At 37.8% G+C, this 18,856-nt stretch overlaps 1 protein-coding gene across 8 annotated transcripts in view; it reads right to left on the reverse strand.

Annotated features, from left to right (window-relative positions):
- Nucleotides 1-2,620: 2,620 nt before the first annotated feature.
- Nucleotides 2,621-18,856, reverse strand: part of STK33 (serine/threonine kinase 33) — an 87,802-nt gene continuing 71,566 nt past the window's right edge. For 7 of the 8 annotated variants that reach the window (XM_019552215.1, XM_019552209.1, XM_019552211.1 and 4 more), the window contains 5 exons: nt 13,600-13,712; nt 13,303-13,388; nt 7,313-7,555; nt 4,745-4,828; nt 2,621-3,435 (listed from right to left, as the gene is read on the reverse strand). In XM_019552215.1, coding sequence (XP_019407760.1) covers nt 3,268-3,435; nt 4,745-4,828; nt 7,313-7,555; nt 13,303-13,388; nt 13,600-13,712 — 694 coding nt within the window. In that variant the 3' untranslated portion in view covers nt 2,621-3,267. The remainder of the gene's footprint in view (nt 3,436-4,744; nt 4,829-7,312; nt 7,556-13,302; nt 13,389-13,599; nt 13,713-18,856) is intronic. The other variant, XM_019552212.1, reaches the window with a different exon arrangement.

Genomic DNA, 18,856 nt, shown 5'->3' on the forward strand with positions numbered 1-18,856 from the left:
CTCTCTCAAATGAACTTTGTGGGGCATTACTTTCAAATATATCTTGCTGCTGCTCAGACAAAAAAGTGCAATATGTCTGAAAACAAGCCCAGAATTTAAAACCACGCTTTTCAGAGGGGCAGAGTTACCAACCCCTGAAGTGTGAGAACATCAAAAAGCAGTTAAAAAAGCTTTTTACTAAACCAATACAGGAAAAAATACATAATAGGTAGAAAATACAGGTATTTGGTAAGAAAAATTATTGTTTCTTCGGGTGTCTAGAATCAATCAATGCTTTGACCCTATCATATGCCTCACCAATTTTTAGAAATTGTACAAGCACACTTTAATTATTATAGAGTGGGCAGCAAAAAATACATGGGCTAGTCTCTGCCTGGACTTTGTGTTAAAAGTATGCCACTGTTCTGCACTTAATTATGGCTAAAACAGCTGCTAATGAGTTTCAGATTTACAGTAGGCTTGATTTCTGCACAGCAAACTACTTACTCAGTTCTAATATGCCTACGGTTTTACATAGAGAAAGGATCCTCTTTGTTTTCTGTACATAATATTAATATATGAAGCATTCTTAAAGGGTGAGTGTACTTATTAACATTTCATATGGGACATGAGAAATAAATGCTTGTATCTTTAAAAGATCAGATGACTGTTGAGCATTTAGATCTGGAGCACATATATGAATGAGGCCTGGCACATGGTGAGTGAGGAAAAAATTAAACAGTATGAGAAAGGGTGGTGAAAAGAAGAGGCTAGTACCAGCATGGGAAAGAGCACTGAAGGAGAGAGAATATAAGACTGATGCATTTAAAAAAAGGCCAGACCTGAACTTACAAGAGGAAAAAAGGGCGAAGAGTAGAATAGAAGAAATAGTAAGAAATAGCAATTGGAACAAAACACAGCATGCAAAGACAAGGAAAAGCATGTGGGAGGGGTTTCAGGTACTAACAACATTGGCGACATGTTGGGGGTGCACGTGCACCCCCTGAGAGAAGCGCTGGTGGCACTTCTGGGTTGTCAGCAATGGCAATTGGCCACTGGGGGGCCCTCTCCCCACCCCAAGGTCGGCAATTGGTCACTGGTGCCCCCTCCCCCCAGTATAAGGAGGCACCAGTTGCCCATGGGTACTAATCAGCCAAAAGAAGAAAAAAAGAAAAGGTTTAAAACCAAAACAGGTTGGGAACCACTGAACTGCATGGCTGAAAATTTTTCAGCACAAGAGCCATCTGTGACAAATAAATTTTACTTAATGTATGGTACTGTAAAAATGATATGCTCCTTTGCTGTGAAGCAGCAAGTTCCCATGGTTCAAAATAGCAGTGTTGGCAGTGACTTTCAGCACATTGCTGGGCTTCTAAAATTCTGTTGGTATTAGAAACATGGGCACTCTCAACGCTATATCAACTCAGTGAAAGAACTTCATTTTGCAGTTAAGCAACTACTGTAGATCAGGCAGGATTGCCCTGAGGTTGGCTAATGATGCAACCACTGCTCTTGAAGAGCGACTCCTGAAACGCCCTTCAAGTAACTGTCTTACTAAAGGAAAAGAAAGAGCTACTTGAGTTAATAGCCAACTAGAGATAGTTCTTTAAGCCACATTCTGACCGAATGTGTTGATGTCACAACAATCAGAAAGCTGGATGGACTTTGTAAAAGGCTTTGTCTGCTTCAAATAAAGACAGAAAGTGTGTTAGAGCCAGTATATGTGACAGGGCTTTGATGAGTACACAGGAAAATAATGGAAGGACAACTGCCTGGATAAAGTGAAATCTGGAGAAAATTGAAGTCAGATGAGTATAGAAGGCTACATGTTTCGTATATAGTTCAGTATAGCATAAATCAGTGTTTCATGGAACCCTGCGGTTCCGCAATAGGTCATCAGTGGTTCCACAAAGAGATCCAGGGTAATGAAGCAAGTTGGGAGGAAGTGCACCCCCATTGCCAAGCCAGCTGCCTGGCTCCACATGAGCTCATGGAAGGGGGGTAGAAGTTTTGCAGCAGCAGAAGGGATATGGAAGAGTCACATGACTTTAGAAACTTTCAAAACCACTGTTCTAAAAAACATCCTTGCACTCATTCTATGCCCCAAGGTGAACACGCCAGCCAGAAGATTAATCCTGAATATAAGGTATTTAACCATGCAAGGATCAATAGGTTTCAAAAGATAGCAACAGAATAAAGTATCTCATGAATAAATAGATTTGGTTATCAAAAATGTGATATTCTTCAAATACTCAGATACCTGCTTATAAGGGCTTATTTAAGACCCAACCAGAATTAGGTGACTGTGTGTGAAATCTAGGTTCTAAAGTGCAAAAGAAACTATATTTTTGGGGGAGTACTCATGAAAAGACTGAACTATTTGTTCACCCATTAGACTGAATGTTCTTACCATTCTTACTTGAATAATACGTAATACAAAATGCATCTGTATCAAAACAACTGTTTAACTTATATGCTCTGCTCACACAATGAAACAAAGCTGTTATCGGCAAATAAGACTTGTCTTTAGTGACAGAGGCACTGCCTTTTGAACCTCAGATCATATTCACATTTTACATAACACAACACCCCTGGGTTTAACAGCCTTTTGAAAATGAAAATTAACTAACATGTTAAGACCATTATTCTAACACCTGTTTTTATTTAAAATATTTCATTAACACACCAAAATTTTAGCAGCAAGAAACACAGTAATTTCATTATAGTTAAAAATACATCTTCCATTTGTCAAGTTTAAAATAAGTTCTGTAAGCAATCTACAATGACCTAAAATTCTGGAGACGTAAGTACTTGTGCCTAGAGCAAGTTTATAAAGCAATTTCCTAGAAAATTCTTACAGTGCAAAGTGCACATAGTTATTAGGAATTCCCATTATAGATTCTGGCCTCATTATCCCCCGCTAAATGTTTGTGACAAAACTAAAGCATCTAAGTAACATAGCAAGTGGATTTCTATAAGGGAGCTGCTCACCTGGATGGTGCTTGCTAGCTCAGAACAAATAAATTACATATATTTTTAGACAATTCTATAATCCATACTCTGACAACAATACTATTAGTGGATGTCCTCTTACAGGTTAGGAGTTCACACTGCTTTAAAATTTTCTTCAGTGTTAAAGGAAAGCCAGAGCTCTCTGCTGATTACAAGGTTCAGGAGGGCAAAAAGGCAAACAGTTCTGGATATACTTGTCCATTTTTATGCAGTCTCTTCATTTTGGCACAAGCAACAGTTGCCCCATTAGTATGTTGTTCAGACCTGATGGATACCCTATGATTTCTTTTTGGTTCTGAGTGTGGCAGTAGGTTTTTGTACGTTCTTATTTCCCAATCCCTGGCTCGTAGACACAAAGGATTTGTCTGTCTCCCCCTTCTTCTCTTGACAATCCTGATTCCGCTTTAAATTTGACACTGGAGATACTGACCTACCTGCAGGAGTCTATAATTAAAAAAAGAAATTTAAAAAAACTGTATTTTTAAATACAAGGAACTGACATACTGTTAAACATAATAGCGGAATACAAATGGGTTGTGAAGTGGTTCTATGCCAGTATTATTCTACAGCAGTACAAGTTATAAAAAGTAGTTAAAGACATTAAAGTCATTCTGAAGTGCAAGAAAAGCCTCTTTATGAAAAATACAGTTTTAAACTTCTTCCATGGTTCACGTTCCATGATTCAACTTCTTAGCTTATGCTCTGTAAATTTAAAACCTCATCTTTGTAAGGCAAAAATTCATTGTTTAAACACCTGCTCAGGACTTAGAGCCAACTGTAGTTACCTGATTATAGCCTTCACTAGCCAGGTTTCTGTATAAAGATATATCATTTTAAAGAACAAGTGTAATAAGCACCATAATTATAGTATAATTACCATAATAATTCAAATACATTCTAAAGCTCTTATCTTTATTCTTTTAAATATGAGATGGTTATTACAGCTATTTTTTTTTAGTCTGCTTTGTGAATAAAACTTGATCAACTCCCAAAGCTACCAACATTCTTTGTTGGACAAAGTTTCAGGCTTTGTCTTAAAGGCGTCTCAGGATTGAGGACTTTAGAAAATGATACTACACAAAGACAAAATTAATTTAACAATAACCCACCATCTGAGAAATAAACCTCATGATATTTTTACTTATTGACAAGCATTAGTTAATTATTGTAAGAGCATTTCCCCTGGGCCAGATCCTTGGCTTCTGTGAATTAGCTAGTGACTTCTATGGAACATTGCCAATTGACACCCAGTAAGCATTTGGATCTCAGGTTTTTGTTTTATGTCAATGAAGTTATTTTTTTTTTGATTTATGAAAATCTCAGCCCCAAAAGGTTCTCAAGTCCTGCTCTGCTCTTTTAATTTATCCCAAAATTGAAGGAAAAAGTCCTTAAAAATAGGCTTCTAAATCTAGAATCCAAGTAAACAAAGTCCTGTTTCCTCAATGGCACCTGCTAGATCTTCAGTTTTAGTTAAAAACTTGTTTTTTCTTTGAGTTCACTCCCAAACCTTTTGGACAAAGGACTGCTGGCAACCTTCAAAATTTCTTGATGACTATCACAGACCCTTATCTTAACTGAAAACACTAGGAAAGGCACCTGGAAAATTTTGAGGCTCCATTTAGCCTTCCAGCCTACCAGCCTATGATCCCCTAGCCTAAACCTATCTTAAAATAAAATGCCAGCAAGAAAAATGTGAAACTAAGCAAAATTAAAGATAATTGGAAAACATGTTTATTTTTCAGAGGATACTTACAGCACTGGAAGGCTTGAGGATCATACTTTTCTTTTTAAGTGTCCCATTTGGTAGAGCACTTGTGTGATTTTTTTTCTTATTGACCTATGGAAGAATCAAGTGGCTGAAGTAACAGGCCAAATATACTCTGAAGACTCGAGAAGGGCTTACAATGCTTGTAATCTCTGGGTATCCACAGGCACAGCTCTATTCAGATTCAGATGAACAGACTAAATATTTAAGTGCCAACAGTCAGACCCACCTATGCAGGTTTTTGTGCATTATCCTCTTCCTCCCTGCATTTCTGCAACCAGTAAAGTTCCTACAAAGGTCAGCTCTTCCAAATGTGGTAAGTACACCTTTACAATAGTGCAAAATTATACTCTTTCCTCAACTGTGGTTTTCATTCCCAAATGAACAAGCCTTGGGAATGGTTCCACTTGATAGAAAAAGGTAGTTAGCATTTGAGGAATCCAGCTCTGAGGCCAGGTGTAACTCCTATGCAGTTGGTTTGGAAGGAAACAGTAATGTTAATTTAAAGTAGCTCTACAATCAGAGGTGGAAATAATTTTTTCCCCACATCCATACAAAAATACTTACTCAAAGCAGTTTTTCAGGTAATGGGAAGGGAAGGGCTATGGGCTAGATTACCAATAAAGAAATTAAGTGCCAAGTTGTTTTTAAGGCACCTGATCTTTCAAGCTTGTTAGACATTCAAGTTCCCTATACACTTTATGGAGAGTTATGCACTACAGAATGGGATTCAAAATATCCAGCAACTACCCTAGAATTATCCAACAGAAAACACTAAAGACAAAAATATGTCAATCTCTGCCCTCTGAGGCTTAGGTACCTCCACACTTACAGGGGATCCACAGCCTGGAGCCCTCTTCTGAAGATAGGCACCTGGTGCCCTACAACTAGAGAGGGCTCACACATTTCCTTTAAAACATGGAGAAAGAACAGATGGTGTGCTGCTGCTGACACGCACAACACCCCTTTTTGCAACAGCTTCATGAGGCAGTTCCCAAACTTTCTGAACCAATGGAAGACTGCCAGCTTTTGAAATTTCTTGTGGACCACCATGTGCTCTTATCCCAAATGTTTACTTGAGGACAACATACTGGCACACAGTAACCAGTGAGATCTCTGGCCCATTTACCTGGGCTCTTGGACCATGGATCACAGTTCAGGAATCACTGGCTTGCTGCTTAGCACACCTGCATAGAGAAAAAGAAACCAGATTCAGCTCCCTCCTGAGCCTGAAGGGATTCAAACCCATATCCAGGATTATTTGTGTAATAAATCCAAGACTAATCTAAAATATACTATAAGTGGTGGGATCAAGAAGCTCTCAGGTCCATATATAACACTAGACTGAAGAGTCAGGACCCCTATTATTCTCTCTTTCAGGCCCAGTAGATTTCAAATTCTCGTCTACATTGTGATACAACTTCAACAGGGGGGTTGGACTGTGCCTGGTGGTCAGGACACTCTCTAGAAAGAGGTAGGAGATGTAGGTTTGAAGCCCTTCAGGTACAGGAGGGATTTAAATCAGTAGCCCCCATTTCCTGCACAAGTGTCCTAACCACTAGGGTGGTGGGCACCACCATCACCAACTCCAGCCACATCTTTAAAAAGTGGGTCCCTGACCAGATCAAACACGAAATAGGCACTGAGCCACATGACACTGTCAAGACTGGGGCAGTTCTAGGTGTTTAGGGAACTTGAATGTCAAAGACATAACACATAAGGAGTTGAGATGTCTCTAGGATTAGGTAACAGCTCTGGGGATGAGGCAGTTAAAAAACAAAATTAGGTATCTGAATTCTACCAATGTTCCATTTTAGGGACCTAATGTTTGTTTGGATCTGGCCCTTACCTTCCAATTCAGACAAGAATATTCAGCTGCAAGGTAATAGCAGTATTGAAGCTCCATAGCAAAGGTTAATCTGTGCTAAGCGGAGCCTTTCCAAGAGCACACCCAGTCCTCTAACAGGGATGCCTTCAGCTTGTAGCACAGTAATATTCTGCATTTGGATCAATAAATCTAAGAGACAGAGAGGTCACAGCTAGTGCAAAACCCCCAGAATGTGCATTATCGTTTTCTGTCTCTCCAAGCGAGGGATTCAGCTGTGCACTATGAAAATCCAATATCGTAAGCAACAAGCCAACTGAAGAAATCAAAGCAAGGCCTATTATAAGCATTAAACTTTGGGTCTCGATATGTCATTTGTAGCTTATACATATGTTGTTTGTGAACTATTCTTTTCTATTTTATTCATTTCCTCAACACTGCATCCCAAGATTGCTACTGGCAGTATCAAGGGGGAATTTCTAATGCAGGAATCGCATGTCTGTAAAAGATTCCTTTCCATATTCTCTAAATATTGCTTTCTTAATGTCCTATTCATTTTCTGTTGAGTTCCTGCATATGTACCATTGAAAGGAATGACCAGGAGCCAGAGCCACTTAGGGAATTGATACCCTGGGCCAATGTGATTTCATTAAAAGGCAAAGTTCTTTCTTTCAAGGAGGTAATTTTACAGTATACAGCTTACTCTAGATCCTTCACATATTCATTCCCACCTGTTTTGTTGGCGTGGAGGGTTTGCTGCTTCCACTCTCTGTTTCAGTTTCGGCACCAGGCTCTGAAATGCCATTGCTTCTAACAGGACTCTCTCGCTCTTCATTCATTTCAGCCTGGTGTGCTGTGGTAGGAGGATTATTCAGCTCTTCCACAGTGCAAACTTCACCAATGTCCAGGTTGTTCTTCCATTCTTTCATCAGCTCCAGGACATTACATGGCCTCTGGACAATATGTGTGTCACCCTATAGAATAACATTTTATTAATATTTTTTTTCACTCACTGGATATACACTAAATAATTTGCCATTTTGCTGTAGACCTTACTTCTGAAAATGCTTTTTTGTATTCTTTTGACTGTACATCATAAATGCAGTGAATAAATGTCAGATTATATTTTACAGAAATGTTAGCAGGATACTGAACTGAAGAAAGGGACTTCTTTGAAGGAGTTTGGCTCCAAACTGCAGATATCCAAAAAGAGAAAGAGAAGAGGCCACAGATAGCCTTTGTGCTCCCTTGCCTTCTAACTTCGCTCCCAAAAACTTGAGCATAGCTCTTACTGGAACCACCCTGCTCAGAATTATCCCGCTGCCCTGGATCTGTAAGTGTTGGTGGATATGGATGCTGTTTAGAGAATAGTCCCAGTCTGCCCAGCCTCAATGGAAATGGGGACAGGCTGGATTTCATGGGATTAGGGAAAATAATATCACAAAGGCAGCACTCCCTTTTGCTAGATGCCTTCTGCTCACAGACAATCCTAAATAATTATCTTTTTTGATTTATATCTACCTATCCATATCATTTGGTAAGGCTTATCCCATTCTTTCACGCTTTCACTCTCTTCATGAACTGTGAGTCTGCAAGCTATGAAGAAAGAACAAATATACCAGGGGTACACAAAAGTTTGTTTTGAAAAAAAAGGAGTTGACTTTTTAAAAGAGAGAGAATAATAAAAAATACCACTTTGTATTTATATCATGTTTCATCTGAGGAACTCAAAGAATTTTACTAAAGCACAAATATTTTATTAACACACTACTTCAGACCTCCTTCTCCAATCACTAGACTATAGTACATTAATTAAGATCTTTGCTGATTCTGTTTCAGATTTCTTCTTTGTCTTCTTATGGTGAGGGTGAGTGCTAGAAAATATTTCTTTTGTGTGAAATTGGAGGGAGGGGTATAGCAATCCAGATATATGCTCAAAGTGAACAAGGTACTGTACAGTCATATCTTCTATCAATATAAAACTTGATTTTAAGAAACAACTTCCAATTCTGCAGGTGCAGATTTACATTTGCAATTAACTGTGGGCAAAATTGATGGCATAGACACTAAACTAACTGCCTCCTTTGCAAGAAAAATTGGGTAGTTACACGTAAGTGTATGGAATTGTGCCCACAAAATCAGAGGCTGAATTTAGGCCCTTTAAAAAGATCTAGGCCTTAAAAAGCTCCAGATAATTGTACAGCGTATAAAAGAGAAGAGGGAGTTTGTAGTCTGGCAGTTTTTAAGAAAGTGGAACCATTTAAGTTAATTATCTGTGTTGGCTCATTTGAACACCTGTTGAGTTTAATTGGCTAGCATCTGGTGCCAATTGTGGGTGAAGAGAGTAGCAGATTACTAATTGACTGTCTTTACATTGTTTCACTTTCTTCTGTCTTCCATTTCATCTTTGTCTGTCCAGCTTTCCCTAGTGTGCTTCACTAAGATTCAAGACACAAGATGAAGAGATATCAATGAATAGCACAGAATTCAGTATCTTTCCCCTGATAACACAACATCATATCTAGAAATCCACCACTGAACACCACTTTGCTACTAATTTTAAATATCATTTTGCAACTACAGACTTCCCAGGAGAATTAAAAGGTTTATAAGTGAGAATTTTGAAGAGGTGTCCAAACTAATACGGTCTGGAGTATTTAGTTTAGAAGCTACAGCAGAAGATGAAAGCTAGGTTAACAGTAAAGAAAAAAGAATAGGCTGTGGCTAACCCAGATAAGTTGAAAAGCATGTTGTGAAATTGTTACATCAGTGATTGATTTTGTACATCTAAGGTAATACAACAAAAAACTTTCAAAATAAAACATTGAAAAATACACTTTGTGCATAAAAAGAGAAAGAGAACTGAATACAATGTGAAAATGCAGTAGCAGAATAGGACTCTGTAAAATAGAGAGTCTGACAAAAAAAGTGTGCCTAGTATGTATGTGCTCCTTCCACCCCTACAAGACTTAAAGTCCTGGGGAGTTGTTACAGGTCAGGATTTCAGTCCCACAGAAACTATTATAATAGATTGGCAATGAATCTTATGTTGCCATGGCAGAACTTACTTCATGCATAGACAAAATCTAGTCAATCACAGAGAAAGTAACCCTTGTGACTGTAAAATGAAAGGGTCCTCAAATTAGGTTGGAGAAACAGTAAGTGGAACAAGATTTCTAAGCATGCTGAAGGCAAGACCAGCTATCTACCTCTCTCCGAGCTTGCTAAGAAATACTACTGACACCACAGGGAAAGTTGACAATGGCAGATAAAAGGCACAGAAAGGTCTTTTAGAACAGAGTAACTATATAATGAGGAAAGGTGGAGTGAGTATCTTGCTTTGTATATCCTTCATATAACAACACTCATTTTAATGATTTTTTCCCATTCAGAATGAATTGAGAGATAATGCTTTTGATAAGCTAGGAGGACTCTGAGTTTGTGTGTCAATTTAAGAGATGTGTCTATTTTAAAAGGCAGCAGCTTTCCTACCCACAGTAAGGACAATATAAACATGAAATAAATTAATAATAAGAGCATTAAATCAACTAGTAAGGCACGGTTTATAAAAAGAGAAGGGAAGATAACTGGAAAAAATTGCATGGAGAGAATTGTATAACTCCTTCTCTTTTGCTTAAATGTGTTAATAAAATATATTATTTTGCTTTTAGTGTGCAGTGTTGGAGTGGTGTGAAAACCAACTCTAAATAGTTCTGACCCTTGTCACTTTTTCCAAAACCATGATCCACAGAACCACAGAGATCACCATCTGTGAGCTGTTTTTAAACCTTAGGACTTGTCTATACTGTGGACAGCCATGTAGCATAGAGCTAGTACAGACTTTGGAAGCAGTCGAGCTGTGTCAGGACAGAATCCTACCTGAACTAGCCTGCCCTGTTTCTTGAGGTATGCCTTGGGTAGAGTAAATTAGCCCACACTAAGCACTGTACTTCCAACAATCCAATCTATCACTATACACTTGCCTTACAACTTCCCTACTAGTTGACCTTAATTTCTTGTTATGAACCCTTTTTGCATACTAATACAAGTGTTGGTCTCTATCATCCTTTTAATATGTATAGGGATATGTTTTTAACCTTTTTTAACCACCATTTGAACTATAGTTAGTTAGGCTGGTTTTGTTTTTTTCCTGATCCTAAAGTCTGTTAGGAGTTTTTAGTATCTAATTTAGCTGTAGACATTTTTAGTATCTACTTTAGTTGGAGACACTATCCACTTTCTGCTTAGCTACAGAATCCTTTGTGCCATTCAAATACCAGGGGGCATTTCCTTTTTCTTTCTTTCTTTCTTTCCTTTTTAAGAGAAGGTTGATTTTGAGAAATGAGTAGGCAGAAAAAATGAAAAATCCCATATTCTGCAACTGCAAGTTTGTTACACAGGAAATTATTATGCCTCCCCATTCCAATCAAGAAGTTTCATATACTAGTAAATTTTACCAAAGAGGAATTATATCACAGCAGCATCAGAAAATGATAAAGCTACCATTCTGTTGTTGGGTTCACCTTCCAACAGTGCTCACAGACTGTTCCAAGAAAGAAATATTAATGAGGAAGAAAGCAAAGCAAAGCAAGGCAAAACCCTGGTCTGCAAGGAAACAGCACCCCCTGCCAGTATCAGACCTGAGAAAATACCTCAGACATTCTCATAATTGATATAAGGAAGCAAGAAGAGCCAGTACCTCTTTTGAGCTAAAAATATACAGCAGACCAAAAAATATATGATGCTAGATAGAGAGAAGATGGAATAGTATGTGAATACATGAAGATTAATCAATTAATAGACAATTGTAAGTAGTCACACTATAATTGTTGGTCACATTCAAAACAAACTATTTGTCCTAAAAAGCTGTAAAGAGGATCACATAAAAATGTACAGAATATCCTGTATCAACATCTCCTTTAAATGAAGCGCACAGTTGCCAAAACATTGTTTTCCTTCAATAATCTTAATAAGATTCTAATATTCTATTCGTACTTAGGCCTACTTTTTCAGCTGATGAAGAAGTAAAAGTTAAGAAGATTGAAAGAAGTATTAAATGGGGTAAAGCTCAGGAATAATCAAAACTAGAAACAGAATTGGTATAATTACTATTTGGAGTAAATAATTAATCAGTGATTGTTTGTATTGCCTCCAGCCAAAACTATTTGTTGTCTCAAACTGGCAACAGATAAACCTCCAAGGTAATTCCTAACCAAAACAGGGCTTGAAGTGTGTGTTTAGCTGTAAGTGCACTACAATTCTAATATGCACAATCTAACTGTTAAAGTTTATATCTAGATATAAATTTTGCCACATCTATCTCTGAACTGTTAATACTACTCACACAAGATGGCTTGTGACTTCACATTATTTTGGTACAGGTGGGGCATATTTCGTAACAGGAGATAGTGCCATTAACTCTTATGCAGGAGCTCATGTGTCACTTGGTACCAAGAGGTTAATGTTTTTAACATGTACAATTCTCAACATGATAATGCACTTTCCTGCTACCCCTCTGGACATCGTAAAATCACGACAACAATGAAGGCATAAGCATGAACTAGAAACTAATGGCCTGATTTTCAAAGCAACTTGCAATAAAGTTATATGGAAGCTACAAGTATTCAGTACTTCTGAAAACTAAGTCATAGGAAGACATCTTAAGGAACACTGATAAAAAATAAAATAACTGAAAGTCCCTGTTCCCTCTGTCCGTACTCCCTGACAAATCTTTGGTGTTTCTTATTGGAAACATATTTAACCATCTCCCCTCTCTCCTTCCAATACCACTGTATATAAACAGAGAATAAAAATGAAAATAGTTGCAGGCCTCAGTTCTAAAGAGATCAACTTACATTTTGAGTGTCAAAGATATGGCTGGTAGGCCAGATTTGTCACACAGAGCCATGTCATCTGGCCTGTGGGGCTCTTAGAGGGGCCAGGAGTTCATGGGTAGGGTAAGCAGTAGTGGGGCTCACTGATGACTTTTGGGATGTGCAGCTCCACTGGGAACACATGTCCATGGGAGCGTGGGGAGAGGAGAGCAATGGACGTAGTAACCCCTGTGCCACCACTGATACCAGTTGCACTGCCACTTGTTTGAGTCTGACACCTCATTTACATTAATTGGGATAAACATTTAACTGTCAAAAGTCCTGTCAACAGCTCCATATCAGCTGAACTCATTTTTAAAGTCAGATAATATGGGTATTTTTTAGTGCTTAATTAGGCAGCTTAACATCTGTCCAAAGAACAGTGGCATCTGGCTGACTAGAAAGGGGGGAAAAAAACAGGCTATTGGTGGAAGGAAGAGATTGCTGTTCTGTCACAGGGAAGTCACCATTTCTCTGTGGCTCACTTTACCCACTTGTAAATTAGGTATAATAATCTTTTATCAACTTCATAGAAATATTGAAAAATTAACCAGTTAAGGCTTGATCATGTATTTCATATTTCAATATATCTTTTGAAATCAATGGAAGGTTGGCTGGGTAAAGACAACAGTACAGGGCACTCTGTAAAACCTTAAAAGTCTGATATCAGTCAATACAAATACACAGATTTGTATGGGCTTTGGATCAAGTTCTAAAAACAGCTTACATCTATTTGTTCAGGGTTTCACAGAAGTGATACAGCATCCTAGGCTAAAAGATCAAGATTCAAATAATAAGCAATAGAACAGGATGGAAAGTAATCTGAAAAAAAGAGAGTCAAAACTTACCGTTATCCACTGGTTATCCAGTAATTCATGAGCTGTGATTCGATGGGCAGGATCTACTCTCAGAAGCAGTTGCAGCACATGTTTAGCTATAAGAAACAACTTAATAAATCACCTCTTTCAACTACATAAGTGCTTTAATTCAGGAGAGAATAGTTTACTTATGATTCTGTGTATTTATTTTTTAACATCAATTTTTCTTTTGAGAAGCTACATTACATAAAGTAAAGGAGTCAAAATATCATAACTGTTTAATTTATTGCAGTGTTTTCAGGGTCTGTCAGATAGTTCCCAACTTACCAGCTTCACTAACTGTTTGCCAGATTGGATTGTTAAAATGTAGTTCTCCCTTCTTTATTAGTTCAAAGAGCTTTTCCTCTAAAGTTGCTATGAAAGGTGGCTCACCACATAATCTAAAATAAAGACAGACGAGATTAATAGATTCCTATTTTTTTTTACTGATGAAATGAGAAGTATGCAATATGAGCTATGATGATATGAAAGGCTACACTGATTGGAAAATGTTCAGGAGGGATCTACACAATTGGTTCATGGCCTGAAAAATATATCTTACAAAAAATGACTGCAAGGAAAGAGGTTAAAAGATGGCTTTGTCACAGTCTTCATGTGCACAGGAAGACTATAACAAATACCACACAGATTTTTAACTTAGCTGAGAAAGCATAACAAGATCCAATGCCTGAAACCTGAAACTAGACAAATTGAAATGAACGAAGATATAAGTTTTTAACAACAAGGATAATAACTTATTGGAACAACAACAAGAAACATTTTAGATTCTTCACCAAGTTAAGCAGTTAAAGAAAGGCTGGATACTCCCCTAAAATATATCTTCTAGTTCAGCCACAAGTCATTGGGCTCAAGTTAGGAATTACTGATGAAATTCTATGGCCTGTGTTTTTGGACAGATCAAGAGCTCAGACTAGATGATCATAATAGCTCTTTCTAGCCTTAATATGCACTGAATAATTGCACTAGGGACTATTCAAATTGTGGATGACAGTCCCCATACCAGCATCCGACAGTCCAAAAAATCCAAGTGCCAAAAAAGTTCAGCTTGGGTTTATGGTGCTGGAAGTTAGAAAAAAAATGTTTTTTTGACTAATAAACTAAAGAATGTTATATTAATAATTGAGAGACAAATGTGGAACCCCTTCTTAAAAAACTATTTTTCTGAAAAGGTCTATACCATAGGAAAATTAAATAGTCATTGGCTAGAAATTAATTACTCTTTTTAAATTTGCCATTTACTATTTGTAGTTGTATCAATCCTTATTAATAGCATAATGCAGATATTGCTTTATTTGGCATAATCAGAACTTCTCTGTCAATAAAAATACATACAAACAGCATACTAGAAGTGTCAGGGGGAAAAAAAATCAGGAGATGCCTCTGAGCACTTATATTTTGAAAATACAGCTACTCTGAGTATATCTTGGTAAGAAATCTTAAAAGTTATAACCTGCTTCATAATGCAGTTAGTAAAACGTTAGAATGAATGACTGAAACCAAATGTTGTTGTGCTTCATGTCTGTCAATGCAGTATACCCTTAAAGGAAATAATACAGCAGGATTTTCTGCAACCTTTATAATATTGCTTGTGTTCTGACTTGCGGAAGGAAAAAGAAGGAACACTTGAAACAAAACTAGGGGAACATCTAAGAAAACATTGCTGGAAATATAAAATAAATGAATATGCTCTGCCTATGTTCCTGACCTTTTGTGTTTGCTTTCTGTGAACATCATCATTTACCAGCAGGAATATTCACAGACACATAAAATCTAAATGATTATATATTCAGGGCAAGTAGTTTGAATTTGTAAACAAGTACCCACAATGGAAAGTTGATTCTGTATTCTGCTAATGAAATCAGAGAGCTAACCTCCCTGAAATCACATGCTGATGTCATGTGACCTGTGTTTCCAACCAAAACAAACAAATGCAGATTAAATTTCAAATATTGAATATAACAAGCCACTCCCGAACATTCTGCAGACAAAGAATAACATGGCAAAATAATGTCAAGAAATTAATACATTCTCATTATAAATAGTTTAAAAATAGAAAAAGAACCTAAATCCATTAAATGAATTATTTGCTACAAATTAAGTTTTTAAACCTACTCTCAAAACACAGAAGTAGCTGCTGAAAACCTAACTGTCATCTCCTGAAGGATGTCTGTCACTTCATATCAAAGTACAGAACTATGATTTTTTAATTTCTTTTAGATTTTAATTTTTAATTTTAAGGTAAAACATAAAATAAATATTTTAGAACTTTCCCCCCTTCTCAAAGCTTTAATCTCCAAATCACTTCAACAGAAAACCCTTCAATATGCTTTTATCCTTCAATTCTCTTTCCCTTTCCAAGTTCTTATATCTGCATAGAACTAAATTTAAAGCCAAGAACACCTGAAGCATGAATCATTTTAATCTATGACACTGTAAATATTAGCAAGTGATGGAGCTCATTCTTCTGCAGTACAAAGGGAAGGCCAAATCCTGTCCTAAAAGGAAGGAAAGCAGAGATGCTGCCCTTTTTAACTTTTACCATAGAAATCAACTCAACCAGGATGGAATATTATCACATGATGTTGGGGTGATATGTTGAACTTTCCTGCGCACTTAAGTGAGAGCGAAGTGCATCATACCTCTGTAGTCAGTTAGTGTTTGCCACTATCAGCCAGCTGGGGTGAAGGGAGAGGGGGGTTTAGATTTCTCACCTTATCCAGAGGTCTTTGGAGAGGTGTTGCATGAGCCAGCATGCTAGCTGTCTCTATTAGCACATTCTGAACAGCTGCAGAGAAATTCTCCTGTGCTGACTGCATGTGGAAAAGAAGTTCCTCACCCATTACCTGCAGACAGCAGGATTTAGACAACACATGCAGAGCACAAGGCAGCAAGATTCCTTTGCTCATCTATTCCATGAATGAACTAAACCACCTCTATATTTTATTTTATTTCCATTGGTTACTATTGTTTCTGTTTCTATTAGTATATGCTAAAATAGAAATGTAATAGGAAGTTTAAAGTATATCTTTGTTTAAATTATAAATTAAAAATACATCATGCTGGCATATACCCTGTTATGCAGAAGCAGGTCAGGGCATTAATGTTCAAGAAAACTGATTTCATGAGTCACCTCAGGGCTTGTGTTCTCTAGATAGACAGAGATCAAATCTGCCATGGCAATAATATACTTGGTACCAAGATGGAGTGTACCCATTCTGGAAGGAAGGGTTAACTAACATCCAGAATTGACTGAGTATTGGCTGAATGTTACTCAGCTTATGTAGCTCTCAGGTCCTTTGTGATACTAAAGCCTAGCCAGTCATTCATTCTCTAGTCTGTATTTGTGCATGCAGGTATTCTGTCCCAAATGCAATCTTTGCACCCGTTCCTGATGAATCTCATCTGATTGATTGCACACCATTTCTCTAGTCTGTCCAGGTCAACTAGAATACTGTGTCCAGTTTTGGTCCCCACACTTCAACGAAGGATATGAACAATCTGGAAACAGTCCAGCACAGATTGATGATTAAGGGGCTGAGAGCAAGACTTATGAGGAAAGGCTAAAAAAAAGTACCATAATTTAGTCTGGAAAAGTAAAGATTGAGGGGGGATTTGATAACAGTCCTCAGATATCTGAAGGGCAATTACAAAAAGGATACAAATGGGCTTTTCTCCATGACTGAAGGGGACAGGACTAGGAGTAATGGTCTTAAACTGCAGGGGAAATTTAGGTTAGAGATTAAGAAGAACTTTCTGACTATGAGGGTGGCTAAGCATTGGAACAGGCTACCTAAAATAAATTGTGGAGTCTCCATCCTTGGAAGTTTTCAAGAGCAGGTTGGACAGACACTTGGCTGGGATCGTTTAGTCAGGGATGATCCTGCCTTGAACACAGGGCTGACCTAGATGATCTTATGAGGCTCCTTCCAGCCCTACTTTCCTATGATACTATGATCTGCATGCCTTGCAAGAACATGAGCAGCTAGCAAATTAATAAGGAGACATTAACTACAGCTTAGAAGGGTCAAAGTTTTGACAGTGGCAGTAATATTTGTAATAGCTTCTTTAAAACTGTTAAAGCAGTACCAGAAGCCCAGCTATTAGAATGAGGTGGAGGGACGAGCTATTTGTAAAAACAAAATTAAAACCAGAATATCCAATGACTTTCTCCAAATTATGCAATAAAAAGAATGTGAATTGCATTCTATTAATTCACATTCATTGTGTTTGTTTTTTTATTGTCAACCAAACTAGGTGTGAATTAATACCACACTGTTCTGACACTGCTGTGATTATAAAATGCTAATTTTTAAAAATATTTATATTACTAATTAAGAAACAGGGTCAGAAGTTGAGAGCAGCACAATTCAGGGCTCTGAATCTTATAAGTTCTGAGCCGTGTATTCAAACTACCCAATTTCTACTGCCCATTTTATAACTTATTCCACTGTAGTATGTTGTGCAAATATAACTACTAGGATGCCAACATTAATACCATAAAGTATACCTATAAAACTGATACTGAATCACCATAAAAAGTACACACAATACAGTGCATGCTAGAAATAAAAAATAAGAATAAAGGAGATAAAGCTGTGAGGACTTTTTCACGCTGTGAACAAAACCAAGGTGGGTTAACTGTGCAGGAAAAAAAAACCTGAGGAAGAGATGGAAAAGAAAGATAAAAGAGAAGAGAAGAGAATGAGAATTGCATGTGTTCATGTGTGCCCGCTTTTAAAAGACTGTCATAAAAGATCAGGTTGCATGCAACAGAGGTACAAAAGTCATAGAATAAAAAGCTTACCAGTGAATCAAATACTATAAAGGAAGACTCTAAATTCACTGCATTAAAGCCACGAACTAGGAAGACAGCAGCTTACATGACAAGGACCAAGAGAGATTAAAGAGATTGAGAGAGATTAAAAATACACAAATCTATAATGAAAGTGAGAGCAGTATAAGCAATGTTGCACTTTAATTATGTAAAGACTGGGGAATGACTGGCTAGGCTGCTGTACTACAGAGAAGGATCTAAGTAAACCATACAGTAGATCATAAACTGAATATGAGACAACAAGGTACTCTTGTTACAGAGCCAACCTCAGGGAAAATGGCACCCTGTGTGAACTTGTATATTAGCACCCCCTCCCAAGTCATCAGCACTGCTGCAAGCAGAAGCAGATGAGCAGGGGCACAGTCCAGCAGGGAGGTGGAGCAGTATGGTGCTGCTGCCTGCACTGCTCACCCCAGCTCCTCCTCATCACTGGCTGGAGGTGGGGATGAGGACTGGGTTACGCACTGCTTCTCTTGCCCAGGGCAGAGGGAGAGAGCTGCTGTGAGTGTGAGCTCCTCACATGTGTGTGTGAGGTGACCCCCTGGCCATAGCACCCTGGGCACTCGCCTACCCCAGAGGCCACAGCTCTGCTTGTTGCACAAAAAAAGTCAACAGCATCTTGGGTTGTATTAACCCAAGTGTCACTTGCAAATCAAGGGGAGTGATTCAGTATGAGTGAGACCTCACCTG

The sequence above is a fragment of the Crocodylus porosus genome, unplaced genomic scaffold, assembly GCF_001723895.1.
Source record: "Crocodylus porosus isolate Cpor-Errol unplaced genomic scaffold, CroPor_comp1, whole genome shotgun sequence".
NCBI lineage: Eukaryota > Metazoa > Chordata > Crocodylia > Crocodylidae > Crocodylus > Crocodylus porosus.